The sequence below is a fragment of the Anser cygnoides genome, chromosome 15, assembly GCF_040182565.1.
Source record: "Anser cygnoides isolate HZ-2024a breed goose chromosome 15, Taihu_goose_T2T_genome, whole genome shotgun sequence".
Lineage (NCBI taxonomy): Eukaryota > Metazoa > Chordata > Aves > Anseriformes > Anatidae > Anser > Anser cygnoides.
The window spans coordinates 13,185,168-13,210,465 of NC_089887.1; the positions used below are offsets into that span (position 1 = coordinate 13,185,168).

The 25,298-nt window shown below is 52.6% G+C and overlaps 1 protein-coding gene across 1 annotated transcript in view; it reads right to left on the minus strand.

The window, feature by feature from the left end:
* Window positions 1-3,102: 3,102 nt before the first annotated feature.
* The window catches only part of RAB40C (RAB40C, member RAS oncogene family), a 33,469-nt gene continuing 11,273 nt past the window's right edge, over window positions 3,103-25,298 (minus strand). Inside the window, exons 3-7 of the mRNA XM_066977719.1 lie at window positions 19,605-19,665; window positions 17,417-17,477; window positions 8,324-8,401; window positions 7,615-7,837; window positions 3,103-6,234 (exon numbers count right to left, since the gene is read on the minus strand). Of these exons, the coding sequence (XP_066833820.1) occupies window positions 5,954-6,234; window positions 7,615-7,837; window positions 8,324-8,401; window positions 17,417-17,477; window positions 19,605-19,665 (704 nt within the window). The 3' untranslated portion in view covers window positions 3,103-5,953. The remainder of the gene's footprint in view (window positions 6,235-7,614; window positions 7,838-8,323; window positions 8,402-17,416; window positions 17,478-19,604; window positions 19,666-25,298) is intronic.

The following is a 25,298-nucleotide window of genomic DNA, read 5'->3' on the forward strand; positions in this document are numbered from 1 at the left end:
AGCGCCTGGCCGTGCCAGACCCCAGCCGGACGCTGCGCCTGGGCTGCAATCCCACCTCAGCCTTGCACAGCACCTCCCGGAGCCGGCCCTAAGCTGGCAGGAGCCGGCCCTTGCTCCCAGCCAGATTCCCTTAATCCCCGCTGGAGACTGACCTGCAGCAGGAAGGGTTTCGGAGCGGCCTGGGGAGCGTTAACTCCTGCAGCACTGGCAGAAGCTGCGACCCGAGCCATGGCGCCTTTGACCTGGGAGCTGGATGAGCACCAAACCCCTGCAAGGCGGCCTCTCCTGGCTCAGGCAGCCCTGGGTGCGCTCCCTTCTTAGCGTTTCTTTTTTTTTACCCCCAGCCAGTCGTAGTGCTGAGGGGTGACAAGACATGCAAGTCAGCACCAGATCCAGGCTGTCCCCAGGCATCACCCCGTTCCCCAGGCGCAGGGGGACCTGGCACAGCCACTGTCAGCCCCAAATGTGGCAGCTGCAGACGCCCAAGGAGGAGCCGTTGCCTCCTGCCCCAGGCTGGGCTCACCCCGCATGGCCCCGCTGCAGCAGCTCCCTCCCTGCAGCCCCTGCCTGGTGGTGTGGAGGGGTCAGGATCTGGCCAGGGGCAGATAACCCCTTGGCTGAGCTGGCCTGGGGCATGCGGGGGAGGTTGTGCTGCCCCGGGACACCAGTGGGGAGGCTGGCGAGAGATTTTGCAAACAGAGAGTTGCATCAGAGCAGCCCGAGAGGCAGCACAGCAGCCTGGAGCCCCCCGCACCTCCTTGCACACAGCCACGGGGGTCTGTGTGGAGACCCCCCCCAGGCCCCCATCCCCAAACCCCCCTCACTCCAGCCAAGATGCAGCCATGTGGGCATCGCCACCTGGGAACGGGGCTCGGGAGCTGCCCAGGGGCGCTTGGCTGCTTTGGTTGGGGGTTGCCTGAGGTCCTTCGGAGCGTGCCGCTGCAGGGGGACGAGGAAATCCAGAAGCCAGCTTTTGTCCCCGTGTGGTTATAGCACTGCGAAGATCCCGGTGCTGAGGCTTGGGTCAGCTCCTGCGCCGTTCCCAGCTCGGGAGCAGGGGCAGCAGCCGTGGGTCACACTGAGGGACCTGGCAGCCTGAGGTGCCTCATCCCCGTCACCGAGATCAAAGCAGCGAGGCCGGGACAAAGGCCTGGGGGGGCCGGAGGGGCCTGCTCGCTGCGCCGTGCTCTCCTCGCTGCGCCGTGCTCTCCTCGCGTCCCAGATACCCGTGTGGCACTGTCCCCGAGGGTGTTTAACACAAGGCCCTGAAGCACGAAGCGGGAAGATGAGTTCCCTGCCACGCAGCCTCGGTGCCAGCCAGCTCCCCCCCAGCCCCGTGCTCCTCCGGGGCAGGCACCTCCAGCCCTCGCCTCCCCCGGCGGTGGTGCTGCTGCTGGTGCTTCAGGACAGGGTTGACAAAGCAATCCTCCTGCCCCCTGGAACAGGCACGTGACAAACCTTCATCATCTAAAGGCTTTCAGTAATTGTAACTTCAAAACTCCCTGTCTCTGCACGCCAAGGTGCCAAAGTCCTTTGAGGGGCGGCTGAGGGAACTGGGGGTGTTGAGTCTGGGAAAGAGGAGGCTCAGGGCAGACCTCATTGCTCTGCAGCTACCTGAAAGGAGGTGGTGGGGAGCCAGGGTCGGGCTCTCCTCGCAGATAACTAGCGATAGGACTAGAGGGAACGGCCTCAAGTTGTGCCAGGGGAGGTTCAGGTTGGAAATGAGGAGACATTTCTGCTCAGAAAGAGCAGTCAGGCATTGGGACGGGTTGCCCAGGGAGGTGGTGGAGTCACCTGGGGGTGTTCAAGGAAAGGTTGGACGTGGTGCTTAGGGACATGGTTTAGTGGGTGATAGTGGTGGTAGGGGGATGGTTGGACCAGATGATCTTGGAGGGCTTTTCCAACCCTGATGTTTCTATTACCATGCCCAGTTCTGCTCCCAGCCCCAGCCCCAGCCCCGACACACATCATGCACCAAAGCGGGGATTTTTGGAGGTCATTTCCAAGGTCACAGACATCAGTGGTGGTTTTTGCTCAGCAGCCCCAGCCGAGAGGAGCAGCACGTCCCGTGCCGCAGCGAGGATGACAGCTCCTGCTCCAGCAACGCAGCCACCGCCCCCCCAGCACCGAGCAGCCCGGGTGCAGGCAGGCGAGCACTGCCTCCTCCTCACAGCCCCCATGGAACAACCCGGGGGGCACAGCAGGACCGACCAGAGCCACGGCATGCTGCGTGCAGCATCTTCTTGCCCTGCTCCCCCCGCAGAGGGGCCGCTGCAGCAGAGCTGGCTCCTGCTGTCGGTTCCCCCACCTGAAGCCACCCACAGCCCTCGGCCAGACCGTGCTGATGAGGAGCAGTCGCTGCCAGAAGCCACCCGGAGAACAAACAGGGCTCCGTGACTCTTCCCTGGCCAAGCTTTTACCTTAGTTAAGGGTTTTCCAGGCTGCAGACGCTATCTGATTTCCCCCCTTACTCCCTCCCATCCCCAGCAATAATTACTTAAGCTGTTAAAACAAGCGTGGCCAGTCTGGTACGAAGTGGAAAATCTGATCCTCGGGAAGTGAGCAGGCAGGGGAAGAGGGAGGTCAAGGAGAGGTGGGCTGGGAGCAGAAGAGGATGGGGCGAGGAGAAGTTTCCTTCCAGCCCCGGAGCAAGCTGCTGGCTCTGGACTCCAGCACCCAGCTCCTACGTCCATGGGATGGCTGCACAAACCCACCTGCGCCACGGGGAAGGTGCCTTCCTACAGCACTCACCCTGTGCCAGGCTAGGCTCTGCTTTCTTAAAGCTGCCCAGACTCAGCAATTATGTGACAATACAGCCTTCGATGAGAACAATTTTGGCTTTTGCATGCCAGGTACATGGCAGGTAAAACACCAGAACCAGCATCGTGACTTTAAGATTCCCACCCTCCCCAAAGGAAATCTGAGATTAATATCAGCTCTTGTTGCTGGATGACATGGAAGTGGCAATACACACCGGCATCACAAGCACGCCTGCTTTTGCCCAGCTTTGGGCAAAACCACCACATTTTCCTTTACAGCTCCTCCCAGCCTTCCCCCACCCCCCCAAAAAAAAAAAACTGATACAACTCCTCCACCTCCTGGTTGGCAGTTCAAAACAAAAAAGGCTTTAATTTATATAAAACAAAACCATGTATAATCAGTTGAACAACATTGACTGTACAAAGGAATAAAAAAATAAAAGGACAGTCCAAGAAAAAAACAAAACACAACCCTCAGGAATGGTACAAGTGTTGGAGAGCAGCTAAAGACTAGTGTTGACATCAGATGCAAGAACCTCTTTTCCTTTTAAATTAAAAAATAAAATAAAATAAATTGCTGAGCAAACATTCCGGGTGAATCTTTCGTTCTCCCTCCAGACAGGATCTCTTGAACTTTACAGGATGAAAAAAATCAGCTTTGGGCAAAAGGCGCAGGAGGTGCCACACGTATCAAAGCAAAACCAAGCAGAGGTACGTAAAGTTTTTCTACACATGCAGCAGCTTTGTGACTTTGTGAAGGAAACCTTCGTGCCTCCCCGCCTCATGTGCCGGTGCCGGGCTGCTGCAGAGGCGAGAGGCCGCCTGCAGCCTGGCCCCACGCTGCCCAGGAGATGTTTTCCAGGAGAAGCTGCCTTCTGCAGCACTGGGGTGCATCACCTGTTGGCCGTATATCCCCAGCCCGCCGGGCTGCTGAGCCAGCGATTGTCTTCTGCTGTGTGTTAAGTGATGGGAAACAGGTGCCAGCCATCCCAGACAGGTTCTAGAAATCCCCCGGACTCCGTGCCGAAATCGGCTGCAGCTTTGCTCCTGAGCCAAATCACCACTACAAAGGATTCTTCTCCCCCCTCTGCCCGGGGTTTAATTCTCTCCCTGCTCATTTGAGCTGGGCAATAAAGCACACCAGGGACAAGCCAAGAAACCCAGCCCTGCGCTGGGTTTTGTTCCGCAGAGCGGGGAGGGGGAAGGCTCCTTCATGGCCCAGCGCAGAAGCGCCCTGCAGAGGGGCCGCACCCCCGCCTGCTGCTTGCACCAAGGGGGTCGTCAGCCTTGCAGAAACTGCTGCGGCTTCATCCTGCCCGTGCAACGCGACAGGGAGCTTTGGGAGGAGAGGAGCACGCCCAGGCCTCGAGGAGTTGCTGACAACAGGAGGAAGATGGCAGCACTGCACCGCTGCTCTCCTCCGCAGAGACGAAGAGCAGATCACTTTCTGCCACGGTGCTCACAATCCACACGTCCTGGCTGGCTGTAGGAATCCATCAGCACAGCTCAGTACCGCTGCCAGGCCCTGTTCATCTTCTGCAGTAAGGTCTAGGCACGATTTTTAAGTTTCCAGGTGAATTTCCATCACAAATCAATACGCTGCCAAGGGACTAAGCCAGGGATGCACATGCCTTTGTTTGACAGATCTTCTCCTGCACCATGCGCCTATCTCAAGCTCTTGCCACTGAGCCTGCACGTCCTCTAAAACCCAGGCGCAGTCCCACAGGGCAAAGCAGCTGGCTTTCCTGATCTCCTGCCGCAGCCACGAGCCGAGCACACTCACCACGGCGGGACGTGGAGGCCGGTGACTGCTGTCTGCTGCGCAAACTGCGTCCAGCTTCCACGCCCAGCCACAGCCCCACTTCTGCTCCTTCACGCTCCAGCGGGAAGAGCTGCTTCTGCCCCTTCCCGCTTTCATCCAGGAGGAGCCACAGCAGCATGAGCTCAGGCAGGACATCTTTGGGAAAGCAAAGCAAAAAAGCCAGGATTCAGGGCCAGTCTCACGGGGTGGCAATGCGAGGATCCCGGAGGTGCACGCAGCGCACCGCGTCGCGGAGGCAGGGCTGTGCCGCGTTGCTCCCAATACAGGACGAGGTCGGCACCTTCCCGCTGCTTTAGGCTCGGTGCTTCCCCCCTCCGCTCCTCAGCCCCTGATTTCTTCGCATCTTCTAACGTGCACCTGATTGAGGCATTGGTCAGTCGGTCGCCTGGGTGGGTTCAAACCTCAGAGCTGCCTTTGTCCTGCTCGCCGAAACCAAAATCCAGCCCCGGGCCTCTGCTCTGCCCCCGAATCGATTCTAAATCCCACCCTGCCTTCGGCACTCAAGTTTTAGGGAACGATCAGAGTAAAGCAGCTTGGGGTACGTAACACACCAATTGTTCTTTCCTTCTGCATATGTAGTATTTAAAAAACCCAGCATAAATCCTGGCAGCGATTGAAAGTCTCTTAAAGCATTTGTATATTTTCATCTTAAAATCCTCCATTTTTCCCCTTTTGCTGACACTGGTAAAGTTAATCCCGTGCTTTTATTTACATGGCTGCATAAAATTTTCCCTGACTGCTTCTTAAAAAAAACCTTAAAAAACAGGTGATATATATATATGTATAATATTTACATAAATAAACGAAGAAGGCAAGCAGACTGCTTCCTTCAGCTTTCCAATTGGCCAACTCTTGCCTTTTTTCTTTTCTTTTTGGCAACAGCAGGTTAACTTCCTGGTGAAAACGGTCACTAGTCCCCTGTCCCCATTTTCTTTACTACATCCAACAACCACTATTGCACCAGCAATCTGTTCAGGAGTCCAAGAGTTAAAGTTGCAGCACAGACTCTCCTTGCCTACTCCCTTAAGCCTCTCAATCTGCCATTAAATCCATTTCTCCATCGAAACTGGATGAGCTTTTTCCCCTTCCCCCCTCCCCAACCCGGCAGCTGCTGAATTTTCCACCCCAGGCCGAGAGGCAAAGCCCAAAGCATTCTTGGAGGGTCACTTGGCAGAGTCCTCTCCCCCCCGGCCGGCACCACGCTTCACATGCGAAGCCAAACGTGAGCACATTCCCAACGCTTGCATGCGCCATCAGAAAAGCAGCCGAGGCCCATCCGAAAGGATCCAGTCGAAAAGGGTGAAGTGTGCAAACATCTGTACATCGGTGGGTGGGTGCGGACACGTTCGAAGCTCACGGCGCCTCCATCCTGCTAAGAGATCTTGCAGTTGTTGCGCGAGCAGTTCTGTGGGGGGCTCTGGGGCGGCCGAATCGACTTGGATCTCTTCAAGCTGTTGCCTTTGCTGCTGCTCCCACCGCCGCTGCTGGCCAAGGAGTACGACCGGCCGTGCATCATCACCGCGTTCATCCCGTTGGCCATCGAGAAGGATTTCAGGTGACTCTTGATGGTGACGGGCAGCGGCAGCTTGTCGATGAGGTGCACCGGGGTGCAGGAAACTATGGCTCGGCAGCACAGGTCTTGTAGGCTGAACACTGGTGGGAGAAAAGACCGGACAGTCAAGGTCCAAGAGACTTCAAGGGTTGCCTTCTTCCTGCACCCATTCTTTACACTGTGCAGTTTTTGCTTATAAGGGGAGAAGAGCTAATAGTGACTGCATGGGAGCCCTGAACAGACAGCAGATTAGTCAGGGTAGGTATGGGAATAAAGGCTCCGGTAGGCTCTGCCTTTGGAGGCCAGACTTTGCAGGAGGCCAGCTTTAGTGTCAACACTGGGCTCAGACGCTGCTACCCCTCCACTCTGTGCAGCGTGCTGGGCTGGCTCGCCCTGCTGCCCCACGCCTGGTTTTCCCCTGGGCAGCCTGAAGGGAAGGTAGGACGGTCTCGCTTGGGACCTACTTGGTGAGCAGCAGCCACAAGCTGCCCCTCTGCAGGGTGCTCGCAGCAGCGGGATCCCATCTAGCCAGAACAAGCTTCCCAGTGTCCTCGTAGCTCAGCGTAACCACGTGAATCTGCCTTGGGAAGTCGGCTTGGATGGGATTTCCCAGCAGCCGGCCACAGGAGGGCATACGTTCACCTCCAGCTGGCTGCCGAAGTCGCTCTGTTGCTCCCGAGCAGGCAGGCAGGCAGCAGTCACGGGCGCTGCCCTCTGGGAGAGGCTCGGGAGAGTCTGGCAGACACTTTGGTGAGTGGGGCCAGCAAGCGGGATGGGATCGTCCCTCCCTAGTGAGCAGGGCGGCAGGACCACGACGAAGGCAGGTCATCCCTCGTGGGGTGTTAAACTCCTGCTGCTCAGCCTGCCAGCAGGACGTGCTGCTACCTCCAGCCAGGAACATGGGTCCTAAGGGTATTTTGCTTCAAAAATTCAGCGGGCTGGGACATCAGGTGGCCTCTGCTCACTGCCTTCCGCACTGCAGCACATGCACCTTGATATACAGAATATCCCAGCCCACTGCTTCACGCCTACAGCAGGGACATGGTTTATCCCCTTTCAACTCCTTGTGCTGCCCTGGGCTCACTCTGCCTCCGCATCTTGCGGAAACAGGAGATACAGGCTCAGACAAGGATAAGGACAGAGTTGCTTACACTTGGGTTCATCCCACACAACTATCTGACTGCAGTACTTTCAAGTTGTGAGCTTAATCACCCTCAGCCTCATCTAGAGTAAACGCGGAGGTGCGGGATGTCCCAGAGCAGTTCAGAGCCCAGACATGCTGAACTGCCCTCTGGAGCTGCCCATCCCTCACTGCAGGGCTCTGGCACCAGCACAGGCAGCTTGCTGCAGCTCAGCTTCAGCATTTCACCAGGTCAGGTGCTTTCAGATCCCACGGGGACAAGCACACGAGCCTCCCACCCAGGCAGTCCTACCCCTCCACTTCAGCCCCTCCAGCTGCTCACGCAGAGCACCCTCCTCACCTCTGTTGGGTCTCCAGATCTTCTCCATGCCGTGCCGCATGAGGACGATACGGGAGAGCTCCGTGAAGGACTCTATGACGTTGAAGTTGCACAGGGGGCTGACCTCAAAAAACGTCATGCAGTTCTTCTCCGCGTAGGCCCGGGCCTGCTCTGTGGGCACCTGCCGCTTGAAGGCGAGGTGAAGCCTGTTCCCCACCAGGATCCGGGGGACACCAGGGGCATGCTTAACAAAGAAAAAAAGAAGTGAAGAAAGTCATGGCTTGCCTTTAGTCACGGCAGCTGACACCCAGCGTTCTACCTAGCTTCAACAGCGGTGACAGGCAAAGGAAGAGAAGCTGCTCTGACTGCTGAGCAATCAATACTACATGATGAAGACAACTCATTTATCCCGTCCACAGTCCACTTTAGAGGGAACTTTCCTGTCTTTCTTGCCATTCCCAAGCCCTTTCCTGCTACTCCAGATTTACACCGAACCGATACTGATGGACAGACATTAAACCCTTCCTCTGCTTATAGCGGACTGCCATCATCTCCTCTCCCCAGCAGAGCCATGCTTGTCCCCAGATCAGAGGTGGCACCTCCCTGGGGTTTTGTTAGACTGCTGCCCTCGTGCACCGCGTTTCTCCCCCCACAGTTCCACACGCGTTTTGGGACACAGCTGGCACGGCAGGAAGCTGGTATGCTCCACGGGTTCTTCCCTTTGGCTTACCTCATCTATTTCCTTTATCCATCGATCTATCCCATCGAAGGACCAGCGGTTTGTGATGTCGTACACCAAGAGAATCCCCTGAGGGAAGAAAACACGCAGTCAGTAAGCCACGTAGTAGGCAAACTAAAAGGGAGATGCACCTGGAAGACCACTGCTATACTCAGAACCTAAAAGGCTAAACAAACGTTTCTCCAGTCACATTATTTGTGCATTTGCTAGGCCTAAAATTCATGTAACAGATCTGTACTAACTTAGATCTACTAGGGAAGGTTTTACTCCCGTTTCCAACAAGAAAGCAGCTCTGGAAGAGACACCAGCTTGGTTTGGCCCTATCAGACCCCAAACCACTTCAAAGTAGCAGGCTCTGCAGAGGAGGAGGAGGAACTGCCCCAGTGACTTTGTAGCCAGAGGAGAAAGGCTGTGCTTTGCACACCCTCCTCCTGCCACAAAACTGATGCACATTCACAGAGGCAGAAACAGTTTTTTTCTCTTCCCCTTATGCAGAACACCTGCACTGAATGGCAGCAGCTCACCCATCTTCAAAACCTTTTCCTTTTCCATCCAGAACCCGTCTCATTCAGTCCTCCCGTTGCTGGCAAGAAAGCAGTGGAGTGACTGCAGCGGTCGAGAGCTCTGGAGGACAGAGATCTCCAGCCTGGCACCCACAGCGGACCCACCAAGGGCAGCCCGTGCTGCTAACGTCACTGCTCACAGAGCTCCCAGACGAGCGACGCTGGCAAACCCCGAGCTCCTGCTGCAGGACGCGCACCTCAAGGCAACAGCCCCAGCGTGAGCTGCAAAACCCAGGAGGGCTGAGGAGGTGCTGGAGGGAGGAGGCAGGGGTAAGCCGCATGCAGCCCAGCCCAAGAAATGTGCCCAGTGCCCAGGAGCAGCTGGGGGCACAGGGAGCTGCACCCCTAGGGGGGGCTCAGCCAGGGCAGCGCCGCTGCCTTGGTGTTGGTACGTGACCAGGAAGGTGCTGGGCAAGTCACCCGCCAGTCACCCTCTGCTGGGAGCTGGGAACTCCAGCAACCCCACGAGCCCTGGCACAGTATTTTCAGCATCTTCCCACCCCTTGGAAAAAAAAAAAAAAAAAAAAAGGGGGGGGGGGTGCCTCCTTCATCCCCGTGCCCAAACCCACCTTCCCTAACGCCACCCACGACTCACTCCCTGGCCACCTGCAGGGCTGGCAGCCGGCACAGGCACGGCCCGAGGAGGAGAAGTTTGTCCCTGCAGCCACCACTGCGAGCCCCGGGGCACAGCTGGCTGCCCAGCCACCACCACCTCCTCCTCCCTCGAGCCGAAGCACTTCTGGGGACAGGGGCAGTGATGCTCAGCCCTGGGGCACGCAGGCTATCACACCAGGAGCTGCCTCTCAGCATCAGCCTGACACGCAGCATTTAGAGAATCATTTCAAGCAAGCAGCGAGTGCTGCAATCATTTTTCTGGCTTCTTGTCACCCTGTAATCAAGGGCATTTCAAGCGACAAGAGGCTCTGAGGTTACTTTGGAATTGGAACTGAAGATAGCCTGAACTGGGGACTACGGGAGGCAGGGAGGGCAGGCCTGGGGAAGCCTGCACCGAAGCCATGCACAAACACAGGAGGGGAGCAGAAGCATCTTCCATTCCCTCCAAGGAAGGTCTAGAGCTCATTCCTCGAGCCTATGATCTTTTTCAATCATCATTTCTAGAACAGTTAAGTTTTACACTCAAAAAGAATGAGGCTTCCCCCCCCCCCCCCCCTTCTTCTGAAGGAGGGAAGGGGCTTCTCCTAAGTCTAGATGGGAGAAAAAAAAAAAGGCTAGGAAGAAACCATTTTCACACGAATAAAAAAAGTTCACAGAAACCCAAGCTAGTGCTTTTCAAGAACCCAATCAAGAACTACCTCCTATCAGGATATATTATGTTAAAATGCATTTTGAAAAAAAAAATAAAAGCAAGACTCGGCTTTCTTTTAATTATTGTTACATCTGTTTTGACTTCTAGCTTCCAGGGCTGTGCACGTGAATGACTGATAACCAGGAAATAACAAAGGAAGAAGTCTGATGACCCCCTTCCAAGACAAACTGCCAGGGAGTTGAAGTCTACTTATTTTATTTCTGGACTGACGGCTTCCTTTAGCCAAGGGAAACAGACCAAGGCCTAGTTTGTGAGGACTGCTTCTGCCAGAAACTCGCTCTAGGAGAACAGCGCTTTTCAGCTTGCTGGCAGCTGCAGCCTAGATCTGCTTTAGGGAGGACTAAGGATTCACCACCAGCCAAAACACAACCCCCAGTCCTCGGGAGCAGGGGGGAAGGTCACGACCGTGCTCTCTAACTGCGAGGAGAGACACCGTCTGCCAGCTCACCCCCAAAGTCACAACACAGCTCCATGCATGACATTTGGAGTTCAGACTGTCAAGTACAGCTTGCCGAAGCCATAAGACACCAAGGCCAGGTTGTCTAATGCCTTGATCCCGTCCCCGTCCTGCCCAGCACGGGCGTTAAGGCCAGCACGAACCGGAGGAAGCAGCCCCAGAAGCGCCCAGCCCGTGGTGCAGCCGGGCGGCCCCGCGCTTCCCCAGGTGGCACGGGCGTGCTCCAGACACCACGTTCCCAGGGCGCACGTCCCCAGTGCACGCTGCCATCGCCGTTCTCTGCCCCGCAGAGAACAGTACGCAGACATGCACACAGACAGGGAGCTGGCGCCATCTCTGCAGACAGCTCCGAGTGACATCTGTCAGGTTTTATTTTTTTTAGTTTTTAAATAGAAAGACTAAGTGTGCAGAATTCTAATCAACTCAGCTAGAAAGATGAATAGATCCCCATTTGCAGCCTAAATCACCCTCTAAGTGCCTAGATGGCTGTCAGCACTTGAATATCTCCATCGCTCTCAATATTTGGTTTCACAAGACATCCGCCTCAGTGTCTTGCAGTAAGACTTTGTGAAGGTATCCTGGAGCCCTCACCAACCCTCACACAGCCTTTCCCCCCCGCCTGCTTATAGGTTTTGGTGTTGGGTGGAAGAAGAGTGGACTGACCTGTCTCAGGTCTTTTCAGAGTTAATTTTCAAAGTTCATTTCCACTCTGCTTTTGTTCCACGCTGCTGGGAGTGGTGCAAGCCTAAGCGCTCCAGTGACAGATTTCCACATGAGCGCACCGTGCCACGAACAAAGAACACCCAGAGATCATCTGCTATCGTATCCAGCAGCACACGTGGACACTCACTTTGCCAAAAGTCAAGCTTGTTTTCAGCGGGAGCTTGCACAAAGATCTGTCCCCGTAACCAAAAGGGGGAAATCAAATCCCGTTGCTGTCTCCTTGCTGCAGGTGCCCATAGCAGGTTTACAAGCATGGGCTTTGAAAGGTGGCAGAAGCAGTGTGCTCACCCACCAGAGCAAAGCAGGCTTCTCAGCTGCGAGCACGGGGCTCCAGCTGCTCACACAGGCATGCAAGAACACGGCCGGGAGAAGCGAGTGCTCGCACCAGTGCCACAAGCCTCGACAGAGGACAGGGCAGCCAGGGAAGAGCCGCTCGCTGGTGTCCTCCACAGACAGAACACAGCTGAAGCTGCCCGAACACCTCCCCCAGCTGGACTTCTCCAGCCCGTAGCACTAACCAGCCCCAAACAAGGATCCGGCAGCGACGGCAGGCAGAACACTCTGTCCTGCCTTCTCCGTCAGGGCTGGGCTCAGCCGCAGCTTTCCAGCTGGCACCTCAGGCCTTGGCTCGCGGGACAGCTACACCCTGCTGCCAGAGCATTTCCCAACAGCGTTAACACATCGTGGGGGTTATTTATCACTGAGCTTTCAGGAAACGTTTCGCCAGGCAGGGCCAGCTCCCCCAGCAGCTGGACAGCCCTCGGAGTGACCCGAGGCAGGTAGAGTATTTGCAGCAACCAAGAAAGCTGCAAAGCACAGCAGCGCCTGCATCTCAGAGCCTGCTGAGTTGCCAAAAGCAGCCAACACCGCCCTGCATACTAAAATGCCCCGAACAGGATAAACAGCAACTACTCAAATCAGCTGCCTGAGCAGAACTCGACAGTATTCATTGTTCTGTTAGGGCTGCAGCTTTGCTGTAAGATGGGAGCACTTCTGAACGTCGATTATGACTCTGCAGACAGTCAAACTATTCCTGAAGGACTTCATCTAGCACACTGTCTGGGACGTGTTGGCAAGCCACGTTTCCAGAAGTAGTTTAAGTCACTGGCAAACGCGGACATCAGAAATGACACTGGATCTGCATCTTCCTTGCTAGATCAAGAAGTGCCACCAGGATTCCTCCTGCCTTCAGCGATGACTGCTGGAATAGCTCGCGTTTGCTCACAGCAGCCATCGGAGCAGCTGCTGCACGCAGCAGTTGAGACCAGTGTGTCTGCTCTGCTGTAGGTGTGCTTGAGGCCTTATTACCAAAAAGAAACAGCCAAAGAGCAGAAGTCCAAGAGCAAAACCAAAAGATTTCTGAGGCACCTTCAAGCATCACCAAATACCCTTCCCCATACACTACATTATACAGCAATATAAAAATTCTTCTGCAAGCCCCTGACATTTCAGGTAATTCACTCCTCTTGCAAAGACCAAGGACAAGTGCCACCTCCCAGCTAACCCTCCTAAGGGGCTAGAAGTTGGACGTCACGCAGCTCTTGCCTCCCAGCGAAAGGGGATCACGGCTCTGCAGCTGCGAGAGCACCCAGCACGCGTCACAGCTCTGTCACAGCCGGCAGCAGAGCTGAGCGCTCCAGCTCAGCAGTTCACAGGAGCAGATACTCACTGCTTGTCACCCATCTTCATTAGATCAGAGCCACAAAACCAAAACAAGAGCTGAGTTAGGTAACTCCTTACACCACAGTCTCTTCTTTAGGCCAAAGAACTGGTTAGCGTGGAAAGGTACCACCGCACCTCAGCACTACCTCACCTTCAAATTGGGTGGCACAGGAGATGAGACGCTAGTGCAGTTCTGAAACCTGGAATGCTCCAGAGCCCCAGAGTGTACTCTGTAGGCAGTGACACCACAACACCTCTGCGTTGCGTTCCCACCTCCACCTTGCCCCAGGAGTCAGCACAATCTGGGTAATGCTGCCCCCACCCCAGCAGGCTCCTCTCATGCCCCAGAGCGAGACCCTGGAGCGGCACGGTCCGGACCTGCTGGCACAACAAGCCCTAACAGGGAAGGGATGGTGAAAGCAGCTGTGTTAAGAGAAGGGAAACTCAGACCCCAGGGAAGCAAGAAGAGGAAAGGAGGGAGGTCCCAGGTACAGTATGCCACAAGCCTCTGCCTTGAGCCAAATAGCTCATTGCATCCCCGGAGAGATCAGATCCGCCAGACAGGGCAGGGAGGGAAAGCAAGACAGATCTGTGACCCCAGCCGCAAATCCAGAGGTAAATGGGACTTGCCTGCCTTGGCTCAAAGAGGGGCTGGTCCTCATTTAAAGCCGGCTCATCTGGGACGGCAAAACTACTTTGAGATGTTTTCAAAAGGAAGATGTTCCTGCCCAGCATGAACACAACACAGCTTTGTATCCACGAGTCTAAACAGCAGTGTGGAAACCAAGCCACGGACAGCCGGTGAAGGCACCCAGGTGCTTGGGAAGAGCCCTTCCACTTGGGAGGGACCCGCCTGCGGCCCAGGCTGTGCTGCACCAGAAAGGGGGACTCACAAGAAGGTCTGGTTCCTGTCTGCAGACTGATTTTCCCCTTGGCAATCAATCTCTGCAAGGGTTTAACTTCAGAAGATTCAGTTCTTATCACTCCACTCAGGAAACCATGAGGTGGGGATGGGAGCCAGGTGTGCTTCCCCTGCTTGAAGGCACTTTTCCTTCCAAGCAGCTGTTTTGCCTATTTTCTTAAGCACTCACCATTCAGATGCACTTACCCTCTTCTCAGTCAGCCCTGGTTAAAGCCAGGCCAGCCTCCTGCTCGCCCAGCAGCCTTTCAAAGACCTCTGGAAACCCAGCTCTGAGCCACTCTTAAAGCTCCCCTTGTGCTCCTTACAGGAAGCTCAGCTCTGAGCCTCCATCCTCTACTCAAAAAAAAAAAAAAAGAACAACCACCCTTTTGCTGGGCTTCAGCATAAAGGTGCTCACTGCCAGTTTATACCAAGCTGTTCTTGAACAAATATCACACTGCTCTTTAAACAGAGCTTTTCCCCTCTGGCATCTCTCTTCTCTGCTGTATTTATTCTTCCTGAGCTTTTGGTAAGTTAAAAAAAAAAAAAAAAAGCTGTTTCTCTTGCTTCCAGCTGGATTTGCATCAGGCTTTCTACAGCAGAAGTCTTGAAGTCTGACAATACCAAGGTGGAAGAGAAGAAAGACTGAAGCAAAACAGTCCAACACACAGCATCAAGTGTACCTGTGTACCTCCAAGAAAGCAAGCACAGGAGCACTTCATTTTTTCCCTTTGCCTGAGACCACACTGGGTTAAGCTGCCTTTTTACACTGTCAATAAAATGGTATTGCCAATCTTCTAAGCGGCAGCTTTTACTCAGAGCAAGGAGAGCACTGCCCAGCTGTACCGAAGTTAGCTTCTGCACACTGAAAATAACTACAGCTATTCAAGTTTGCTCCTGCAAAGACATTTGTTGTTCGCATTTAACATCACTCCTGCTTTGGTTAACCATTAGGAGTTTAAATTAAGATACTTTCCTTTCATTGAAAGATGTGGAGAGCCATTTAAGAGACAGTATCTGTATTCTTGCTAACACAGGAACGTTGCTGGATTGCCGCATGGGCGCCAATCACCTGATGCCAAAACCAAGTTTTACTTCAAGCCACCTGGAGAAGACCGCACGCGGACTCCGGGTACCAGCCTTCAAAAGGCACCCACTGATCAGTGCTCCCAGGCAAGAACATTTTTCAGAGGGCAGTGGAGATTTTTCACTTGGGAAGTTCCCTTCCTTCCCTGGGCAGGCTTGCTGCTTGGGCTGTTTTGTTGTTCTGAAGGGTAGAGGCTGACTGTTGTGGCACATCAGGACCGAGGCAGCACAACAGTTCTTTGGAACAGGGATTTGTGGCACAAGCAGAATAGAGACCTTGAAGTATAAGCTACGCTTTGCTGCCTAAGTAAGGTGCATAGCCCAGCATTCAGCAATAGAGTATTCACATTAAAAGGGCCTCTGCCAAGCCGGCTGATTGTGCTTGTTGTGAATGTCTCAAACCAACACCTTGACAAAGGCAGGCAGATAAGATGGATGAGGCAAGCTTTCCAGACTTTAAAGTGGGAGTTCCTAAAGCAATACTGATGAATAAAACAGAAGGGCAAGATGTTACCTCCAAAGCAAAGAAGATCAAGAGCCTCACTGTGAGGACAGAAGATAAAAGCAATCCATTTCAAACTTAAGGTCGGCCACGTATACAACGCCTTATCCCATCCAGCATCAAATGTAATACCTACAGAAAACAGGCTGCAGGAACTTGACAGATGCGCTCTAGGTGCCTTACAGCTCCATTTCAGCTTCTAGACAGACGTGTACTTCATCTATCCAAGTATTCTCATCACTACTTTCATCTCTCCCATCTGCCCCAGATCACCGTATGGCAGCTGTGTTCTGGCAGCAAGGTGCTCTGCTGGGCGAAGCCCTGTGGAGACGCGGTGTTTGCCCGGAGGAGCTCAGTCTGCACAAAGGGGAGGAAGTCTGCTGTGCAGCAGCTTGGGAGAGCAGGTCATGCTGCAGACGGGTAAAAGCTCTCCGATGAGATTTCTGGACACATTAGGTGGAAGCCTACCCCTCTCTTGGGTTTCTATGGCCAGGTTGATTTGGCCATCTGACACAGCAAGGATTCCAAGAAAGAGTGGCAGATCTGGCACGTGGGCCATCAGAAAACCACACTGACCCATTTTGTTCGCTTATAACAGGTGAGGGAAAGGACACCGCCTCAAGCACAGGTTATATTAGGACTGAAGTGCTAGAGTATTCTGAAACATAGTACGGACAGAGGGAAATTTAAACTCACGCACTGGACCAAGCGTGCAAGGGATCCTGCTCTCTCCCACTGCCCGTGGCACACTCCAGCACTCCCCACCCCGCACTGGGAAGTTGGCCTCCTCTTCAAAGCAGCTGCCTCAAAGCCATGGACAGCACCAGAGGCGTGCACAGACAAGACTAACCGAGACACCGGGGGAGATATCAACAGCGCATCCCAGGCTAAGTGCTTTCATGTCTAAAGCACAAGTGAATATGCAGAACATCTTAGGGAAAGAGAGCATGACGGATTTTGCCAGTTCACAAAGCAAGTCCCCAGCTACGAGAAGTGAAAAGCCAAGAGCGACAGTGGCAGAGATCGAATAGAAATGGCAAACTTCCCAGTGGCTCGGGAGCTGCCGGGATACTGGCTCGGTCAATAAGTTGATACACAGTTTCGGACTCAGTGAGTAGAAGGAAGAGAGTTTTCCCAACTTTTTAAATTGCAAAACACCGTTGTTCATTTACCTTACTGAGGCTCTATCTAGAGGGACCCTGTCATGTTACTCAGGGGATGACTGTTGATACAGCAAGAAAGCAGTATTAACTAGCAGCAATTTTTCCAGAGGACCAGAAGATTTCTCTAATGTTCAAAGCCAGCATAATTCTGGAGCAAGCCCTAAAGCAGCAGCTCAAAATTTAAACACAGTTTCATGTTTTAAGGAGTCTACTTTAAAATCCAGTTGAGCTGCTCTAATTTCAAGTTTACGTGCAAGTAGGAGAAACCTTATTTTTGGAACTGACTTGGAGGCAACACAGACGAAGAACTCCTTTGGGAAAGCTGCTGTCATATTGAACCAAACCTAATAAGCCTTGGAAGTTAGCACCCACATTAAAGCTAAGGTAGATCTCAGATTAGAATTGCCACATCCTCTACAACCCCACCTTCTCAGCCCTTGCCTAGAAACCAACAGCCTGCAGCAGACCTTTTCCATAGCTGTCTAGGAAAGCGTCACTCACTCCCATCTTTCCCATCGTTTCATAAAATGAGAAAACCAGACTTCAAGAATACATGTGGTACCTCTCCGTATTTATGGTTCTCATCTTTTTGATGCTTGATGCATTTCTCCTCAGAGCTCTTAAGGCTGTAAAAAATTTTAATGCCATTGTAAAGAAAAAGAAAGTGTGTTCCTGTCAAATAACTGAGAACAGCACTTACCTGTGCTCCTCTAGAGTACGATCTGAAAATGGTACAAAATCTTCCTTGCCCTGATGTGTCCCTGCAACAAAGAAAACTAAAATTACACCTATGAAATTTAGGAAGGAAAAAAAATATAAATCAAAACACAAACTACAAATCTCTCATTGGACTAGAAATGAGTCAGGGTAGATCTCATCGGTTCTTAGAACAGGCATGGTGCACGAACTGCTCTGCAAGGTGTTTTCAGGAAGAATCTGAAGATGTTTGCTGGGTGTGTCACCGTCTTTGGTTACAGTCAGACATGCAGAGCTTCCTCACTGTCGCTGTGCTTGTGATGTAGAAGAATGTAAACCATTTTATTCTCTTGCACAAAGCATCTTCTCTCCGGTTCCCTACAGTCCACTGGAATTCAAAGTAAGAACGAGACTACAGATCTCTTCTATCACGGAGGAGCTGGCATATCATAAAATGAACATAACCACTGAAGATGGGAGAGATTGTCCTACACTACCTAGTCTCATGGATTTTTTCCGACGTGTTTTAACCAAAATGAAAGGAAGAACACACCCGGATCTGACAAACCTAGACCAGCATACCCAACACACAGCTCAGAAACAAGACTAAGGAAAAAAGTTTCTAACCTGCTGTCACAACAAGGGGCTGTTCGGACACTGACTGCAGCTCCTGACAGTAACTACGACTACATTACCAGCACCAGTCAGTGCCTGTGGGAACATCTGGGACAGTAAGCCAGAGCTCAGCATGCTGAGCTGATTTAACCAGTGTACTGTGAAAAGCATCAGGGTGGTCAGAGACATGGGATGGTGTCGGCCTTATTTGCTTCGTACTGGCCCAGTGAACACATGTTAACGACCGCTGAGGAAGTTAATGAATCCCTCACACCCAGATATGCACCAGATAAATGAAAAAAGCAGTGACCTCAAGTTTTAAGACAGTCATTCAAGGATCTTATTGGTCCTGTACATCAACCTAGCAGCCTGTGCTTTAATCTCCTTCCCCAACAATCAAATATTTGGTTGCATGAGGAAAGTAATGGTAAAAGATTGCATTAAGACATCATAAACCAACACTACCAGGTTTTCTTCAGGTAAGGTTCTGTGCTGGTTCTCCAACTCAAGGATTATACTACAAAATGAAGATTTCAGGAGGGAAGCAGTGGGTAACTACATACATGGAGCTGAAATGTTAAAATAGAAGTCTTACAAGAGAAACAAAAGAATATTAAAAGCACATACAAACATACGGGTAGAAGAGATAAATTAGCTGTTAGAAACGTTAAGACATTCAGCTCCCTGGAGATCAGGATTATAATTAAACCATGAAACTATACACTGTTAGAGTCAGTCATCAAGGCTGAGAGCATGGTGTTCCTCTTCCCTATTTAATGAGTCACATGGATTACTAGCATTCCAGTTATTTCATACATGCTTTGGTAGATGTTTAATTTAAGGTTTTAGGGCCTGTGTCATTTCCTACTAGAACCAGGTGAAACGCAGAACAAGGGCAGCCTATCTGTCCTTCCTATCTCATCTACAGGATTCCTGAGGCAGCTTCTGAGCAGTTTGAACCTCGAAGCTTGGCCAGGACTCCAGGTCTTCTTCCAGTGCTGACAGATAAGAGAAGGAAGGAACCACCGCTCACGTGCAGTGTTCCCACATCTCCATCCCAGTGTCTGGTCACTCCAGTAAGCCTTGCTCTCCAGGGATTCACCGTACTCTGCGGCCGAGAGGTCTATTCATTGCTCTCGTTGGAAATTTCTACTCAAGTCACTGAGCAATACCCAGGCTTCCACAGGAACTGAGGGCTTCATCCCGTTTGTCTTCCCCCAGTTCTCTCATACTGATTTCTCATCCTAGGATTTCAGGGAAGACAAGTATTTATTTCCAAAATACTATCATTCCCTTAGTGACTGAGATCTGTATGGGAATACAGTCAGGTACGACAGAGAAAGTCTCACATTGGACCACTCTGGCAAAAGATAGCAAGCTGCTTGTGCCGCTCAGGAATGGAAAGGGGTCTGATTTGCTAGAATAACTCTCTGGTACAAAGAGCTGGCAAGCCTCGCCACATGGCTGGGGATGCTCTGCGCTCTCCACAGCTTGGTGCAGCATCCCACTCGCAGGACTGGCTGCCCCACTCACCAGTAATGTGCTCACAGCCAGAGCAGCTCGAAATGAAAACTCACCAGAGTTCCAGCTTGACCCTCCTGCCGTCCAACAAGATGGTAGTGGTCTTGTAGTCAATTCCTAAAAGGAAAACAAAAAGTTGAGTAAACACTGAGCAGGTCTTCGGAGATGGACAAGAAATCTGCTTTGCCCACCCACATCCATTGTTTCGTGTTTACGTAAAGTGATGTTTTCCTCCCTCTTGCTCTACTACCTGGTTATGAAGGATTACACAGACTTGACAGAGCAGATCTCCGCTTCAAAGCAAAGCCCACTCTTGTGGAACTCTTTTCCCTCCTCCCTAAAAATACTGTTAACCCCTAGGTGGCTTTCTGTTTCTCCATTATTGAGTAGAGCCTGTAAGGGCTCCAGCTGTAGGAGATCCAGCGGTCTGCAGCGTTATCCCAAGTGTTACAGGATTCTGGGGGGTGAGCCAGAGATGAACAATTTCAAAGCATGACCTGCAGACCCACCGCCTCCAAAAGAACATCACTACCTGAAATATTCAAAGTACATTTTGGGAGGCGGTGATGCTGAAAAGCCTGTCCAGAGAATACAGTTTCTTCTTTCCAACTATGAAGACAAAAAAAAATTGAGAACTCTTATAAGGCATGCTCACCTGCTACACTTGCTAATAAAAATACACGAATTAAAACTTTTCACTTCGTTAAAAAGTGAAAACTCAAACTTGGTGGCAGATGAAGTGACTCCAACATCGACGCATTTTGGAACAACATTACTTTCTCTATCGTCATCTACACTCATCCTTCAGGTTACTGCAGCACGCAGCAGCTCGTACTGCAGAATAACGAAGGGTGCAGTCAATGCGAGTGCCAAGCTCCAAAAAGCAGCAAGGGACAAGCCCAGGAGCCCCTCAGCTACAAGCTCCACCAAGTCAGGGGCAGGCTCCATCATCGCCGTACCGTTTTTTTTTCTTCTCTACAGAAAGAAAGAACTGAAGGGCTTCATATCTGGGTCACAGGGGGCTGCGAACTGGGTCAGGAAGTGACGGCTGATGCAGCTTCAGAGAAGGCTCCTTGTGCAGCTCAGGGGCATGCCAAGCAGGGCTCGGGCGAGGCAGAGAGCACTGCCTGCTTACCAAATAGCACGGACGGCTGCTCCTCATAGAGGCCCAGTACCAGAACAGAAGCCCCCCAGCACTGCCCCCCCCGGGCTGTGCCAACAAGCAACCCATTTGCACCAGAGGAGACTGTTAAAAGCCGAGCCTGTCGACGGGCTGCACCTCTGCCGTGCAGAGAGGAAGGTTACAGCAGGGCAGCTCGGCCTGCAAGCTGCACGTCTGAACCGAGCTGAGCGTGCTGCTCCCCGCCACCGAAACGCGGGGGCACGGCCAGGGGACAGCCTGGACGTGCCCGGGGAAGCGGCTGTCCCACGGGCTCCAGCTATGATGTCTGGAGTGCACCGCCGCTGCGCACCCACTGGAAAGCGTGAACAAATTCACAGGCATCTTTAATAACGCCACGTAACGTCACTCAGACTACACCAGCTTCATTTTCTTCTCCAGCCACTAGGTATCAAAGTCTGAACCCATATTAGAGACCCACTGGATTTCCCTTCTCCTGCACGAACGCTGCCCCGACAACCAAACGGACAAGTCGGTCAATAAAGCAAATGGATTTGTTCCTGAGCCATCAGCAGGAGCTCCCGTTAGTGAAAAACAAATTAGATTTCAGTCTTCGCAGGGTGCTATAAAAAGCAATAAAGATATTTATCTTAAATTCCAACTATTTCCAGTGCTTTATCACAGAAAGGAGACAGTTTACATTTTATCTTCCTCCAGAGACGAGGGAATGATTTGTGTTTGTTGTCAGGCGGACATAAATCTCCCCATCCCCAGGGACAGCGAGCAGCCCCGCGGCGGCAGCAGGCCCGCTTGGCAGCCAGGAGGGAGCATCCTGACATCTCCTCCCGATTCCCAAAGCAGGGCCGACCCCCCCGCCACCATTCCCACCCAAAACTACACCGCGTACTTCAAATCAGAGTGACACAGGCCTTCGGGAAGGACAACCACCCGCGGGAACGGTCACCGGTAAAGCATACAGCCTCCAGAAAGCACCAGCAAGAAACTTCCTGAACACCTGCTTCAACTGCTCCTTGCTCTGACGGTGCTCAGGGAAAATACCTGGCAGTCCTTCACCGCAGCGTCTGACAGCTCCTAAAAAAATAGGCAAGATGGAGGGAGGACAGAGCCGAGGTGCGTTGTGTTTGCCCCGCAGATATCTCCTCCCGTGAGCCAGGCGGGACGGCAGCCCAGGCAACGTGCGGGCAGGGAACCGCACAAGCCCACCGGGTGCCTGCACTGGGGCAGCTTCCCCGGGCCGTGGGTAAGTGCTCGGAGCCGTCGGGACCGAGCACGATTGCCACCGCGCTTCTGGATCCGCTGCCACCAGGGCAGCACAATGTGAACGTGCCCTGCTTCGGGCCAGCACGAGCCTTGTGCTCGCAGCAGAGCGGGCAAAGCACTAGAAATTAATGTCAGCTGCCGGAAAGGCAGGCGGGAGAGGTAGTTCTTCACGCTCCCCGACAGCCACCTGGTCTCAGTGCAGAACTTCTCGCCCCCTGCACATCGAAGCGCTGGAGGTGAAGGGCAGTGGCCTTTGAGGATGCCACCACCCTTGCACGACTGCAGTGAAATCAGCCCGAGGAATTAGTGTGCACTCGGGTGAAGAGCAGAGCTGGTTTGCCTTTTTATTCTAGGCTACATTCAGTATTTAAACATCCTTGGTAAAGCAAGTTGGAAGAAAGCGATGCACTTTTTACCCTGCCTATTTTCAGCAAAAACCTACCTACAAGCTCACTGGAAAGGACAAAGGCTTGCAACTGCAACATCTGTACCTAACTTTTTTTTTTTTAGGTCTGTTCTGTGGTTAGCTCAGTGCTCAGAGCAGGTCACACGTGCAGTCCCCACCCATGCAAGCCAAACTCAGGGCCCTGCAGCGCTGCTGTCCCCACAGGTCTCCGACGTCCCTAAACCCACAGGACTCACTGGGGAAGCTGCCGCTGGTACTGGCCACCACCCAGCCACTTCCCTGCGCACAACAGCACGAAGGGAAGGAACGATCAGGGTTTTCCCTACAAAAGCCTTATTCTAGGTGCTCACCAAGCAGCCCTGCCTGCAGCAGCCCCAGGGTCCCAGCTGGGGTTTCCCCCTTGTCCCGGGGCTCTGGGGACAGGGGGCCACCGCCCCACGGGGCGCAGCGGCCGCTAGATGCCACTGTCGCACAGAGGCTGCTGGCAGCACAACGGCCCCAGCCACGCTGCGCCACGGCTGCTCTTTTGTCTTTTCGTCTCAGGCAGCTCGGAAGATGGTAAAGGGAAGTTTTACAAAATTTCATTTCTGGAGTCGGCAGGGTTTCCCCCACCTGAGCATCACCTCTGCTCGCAGCAGCGTACAGCTCATTTCGAGACTGACATTTCGGCTCCGCCGGCACAGGCTTTGATCCCCCGGAAGGGATGCGTGGCTGCAAAGCCCACGCGATGCTCCTGCGGCTCACGCAGCACCAGCGAGCCAGCCACCTCGCCACCACAGCCCCACGGGGCATGCAGCGCTGTGGGGAGAGAAAGCAGCCTTGCTCAGAGCTCATTTATGTCAGCCCATCTCTTTCTCGACCAGTATCTAGCATGATGCAACAAAACGAACGAAGCTTGGAAAACAAGTCCGGGCTGTTCTCGGTAATTTAGCATTCAGTTCGACTCCTCTGCTATTTTTCCAGCCCTGCTTTAGACTCCTACTTACGCTGACGCCATCTCAGCCTCGCTCCTGGAGCAGCCAGCCGACCCGGCACGCAGCGCTCTGCAAGGCGATCTGTTGTCACCGCGGCTGATGACAGGCATCCCGCTCCCTTCCGCAGAGCTGGGTTTCATGCACGAGCACGGTAATCGTTCCCAGGCAGGGCTCCAAGGGATCCCAAACCTTTATTCCTTTTGCCAATCGGTATAAGGGAAACCTAAACGCAAGCCACTTTCCCATGGGAATAGGCAGGGTGTATTTAGGAATCTCTGACCTATTCCCGATTACTCATGCTGAGCACAGGATACTTCACATCAATAAGAGCTGAAACAAAACTTAGCTTAGTTAAAATTCAGACTTCCAGCTAAAGATTACACCTGATGTAAGCAGAAAAAGTAAAGCCACACCAAGAAGTGACATTTCCTTCCAGCACGTGACAGTCAGTGCTTTGTGACCGGGCTGCCTGTCTCCCTTCCGCTGGGAACTCGGTGCCCTGCAGCAGGTGCCCCGACACCCTCGTCGTGCCCCTCTGCACAAGCAGCAGCACGCCAAGACTGAAACGGAGGCGGCAGCAGGCAAGCAGGCACACGGACCGGGAAGTGGCACTGGGAAAGGCAGAAAGACAATGGGAACACGTATTTCATGCTGCTCTTGAGCTCTTCCTTTAAACAGAGTAAGATATCATGAAAATTGCTTTAAATAGTTTAAGAGACCAAGGTTCTGTAAATACTTACTGCTGTAAGCACAGTAGCTTCTTGGCCTTATGCAAGATTTTGTTTCAGGGGAAAAAAAAGGAGACAGTTTGGCAGATACAGACTCAGGACTGACCCTGCCCTAATGCCCGTGCAGGGGACCAGACAGGTTTCCTCTTCTTGAAGAGGAGGATCTGAGCAAAGCCTTCTCCATTTTCCTATGCAGCAGTAAGAAGAGCACATGGGTTTTCTCTCCTTTGGATTTCCAAGGTGATCCTCAGGCCGTGCTGGGATGAAAACAAGTCCAGCTCTCCATAAGCAGAGGCAGCGAGGCCACTGCTGGAGCCAGTACTACATTTCAGGTTTGTTATCAGTCCTGATCAACCGTCCTCTTCCAGAGAGGCTCTGATAAGCCAACCCCAACCGCCAGCCCCACCAAACCTGTGTGAATACATAAGTGGTACAGCTGGAAGGAGCAGAGGGAGGAAGGAGCTTGCCCCACCTCGCAGCAAGCTGTCAGGGGGTTTGCCTCCAGCCTTTCCCCAAGTCTGCTGCCAGCCTGGTGCAGTGCAGAATCTGCAGCTTGCATCCAGGTGCAAAACACACAATTCTCCTATGAATCTGGGGCAGAAGACATTCCAGGTGACGTTCAAGAACTTCTTTTCAAAGGAAAGAACAAACGCATTCGAGTGAGATACTGACACAGTTTTAAGACGAGCTTGCTTTCTGTCCTGGAGATGCTCTACTTAAAGTCCCTTACAGTCGGTGCAAATCAGACTGGCCAGAGATGCTGCTGCCACTTCCCTTCTTCAGCAGATTGCTTTCTGGTCATGGCAGCAAGGAATCTACCACCTTACTTTGTTAGTCTACCCACAACAAAAAAACAAGATACATTAACTGAACTTTATTTAAAAAAAAAAATCTAATCCACTCTGCCAGCTTGCAGACATGCTCTGTATAATGCCATCTCAGCATTTATTTATTTTTTAAGCAGGGTTTAGTTCATTTGTAATTCAAAAGAATTAGAACCCATTTGCAATATAATCTTATATATGGTCAGCAATCAAAACTTGAGGTATTCAGTGACGAGTCAGGACCTATCCTTCAATCAATGCATTATATAAATAGGAAAATAAGATAAATTGAGTAGACTCTCATTGCCCAACTACTGCTTTTTGACAGACTGTTATTTCATCTGTAGACACACTCAAGCAAAAGCAACTCCATGCTGTAACTCTCCCAAGAAACAAAGGCATTTGAGGTCTGAGGGA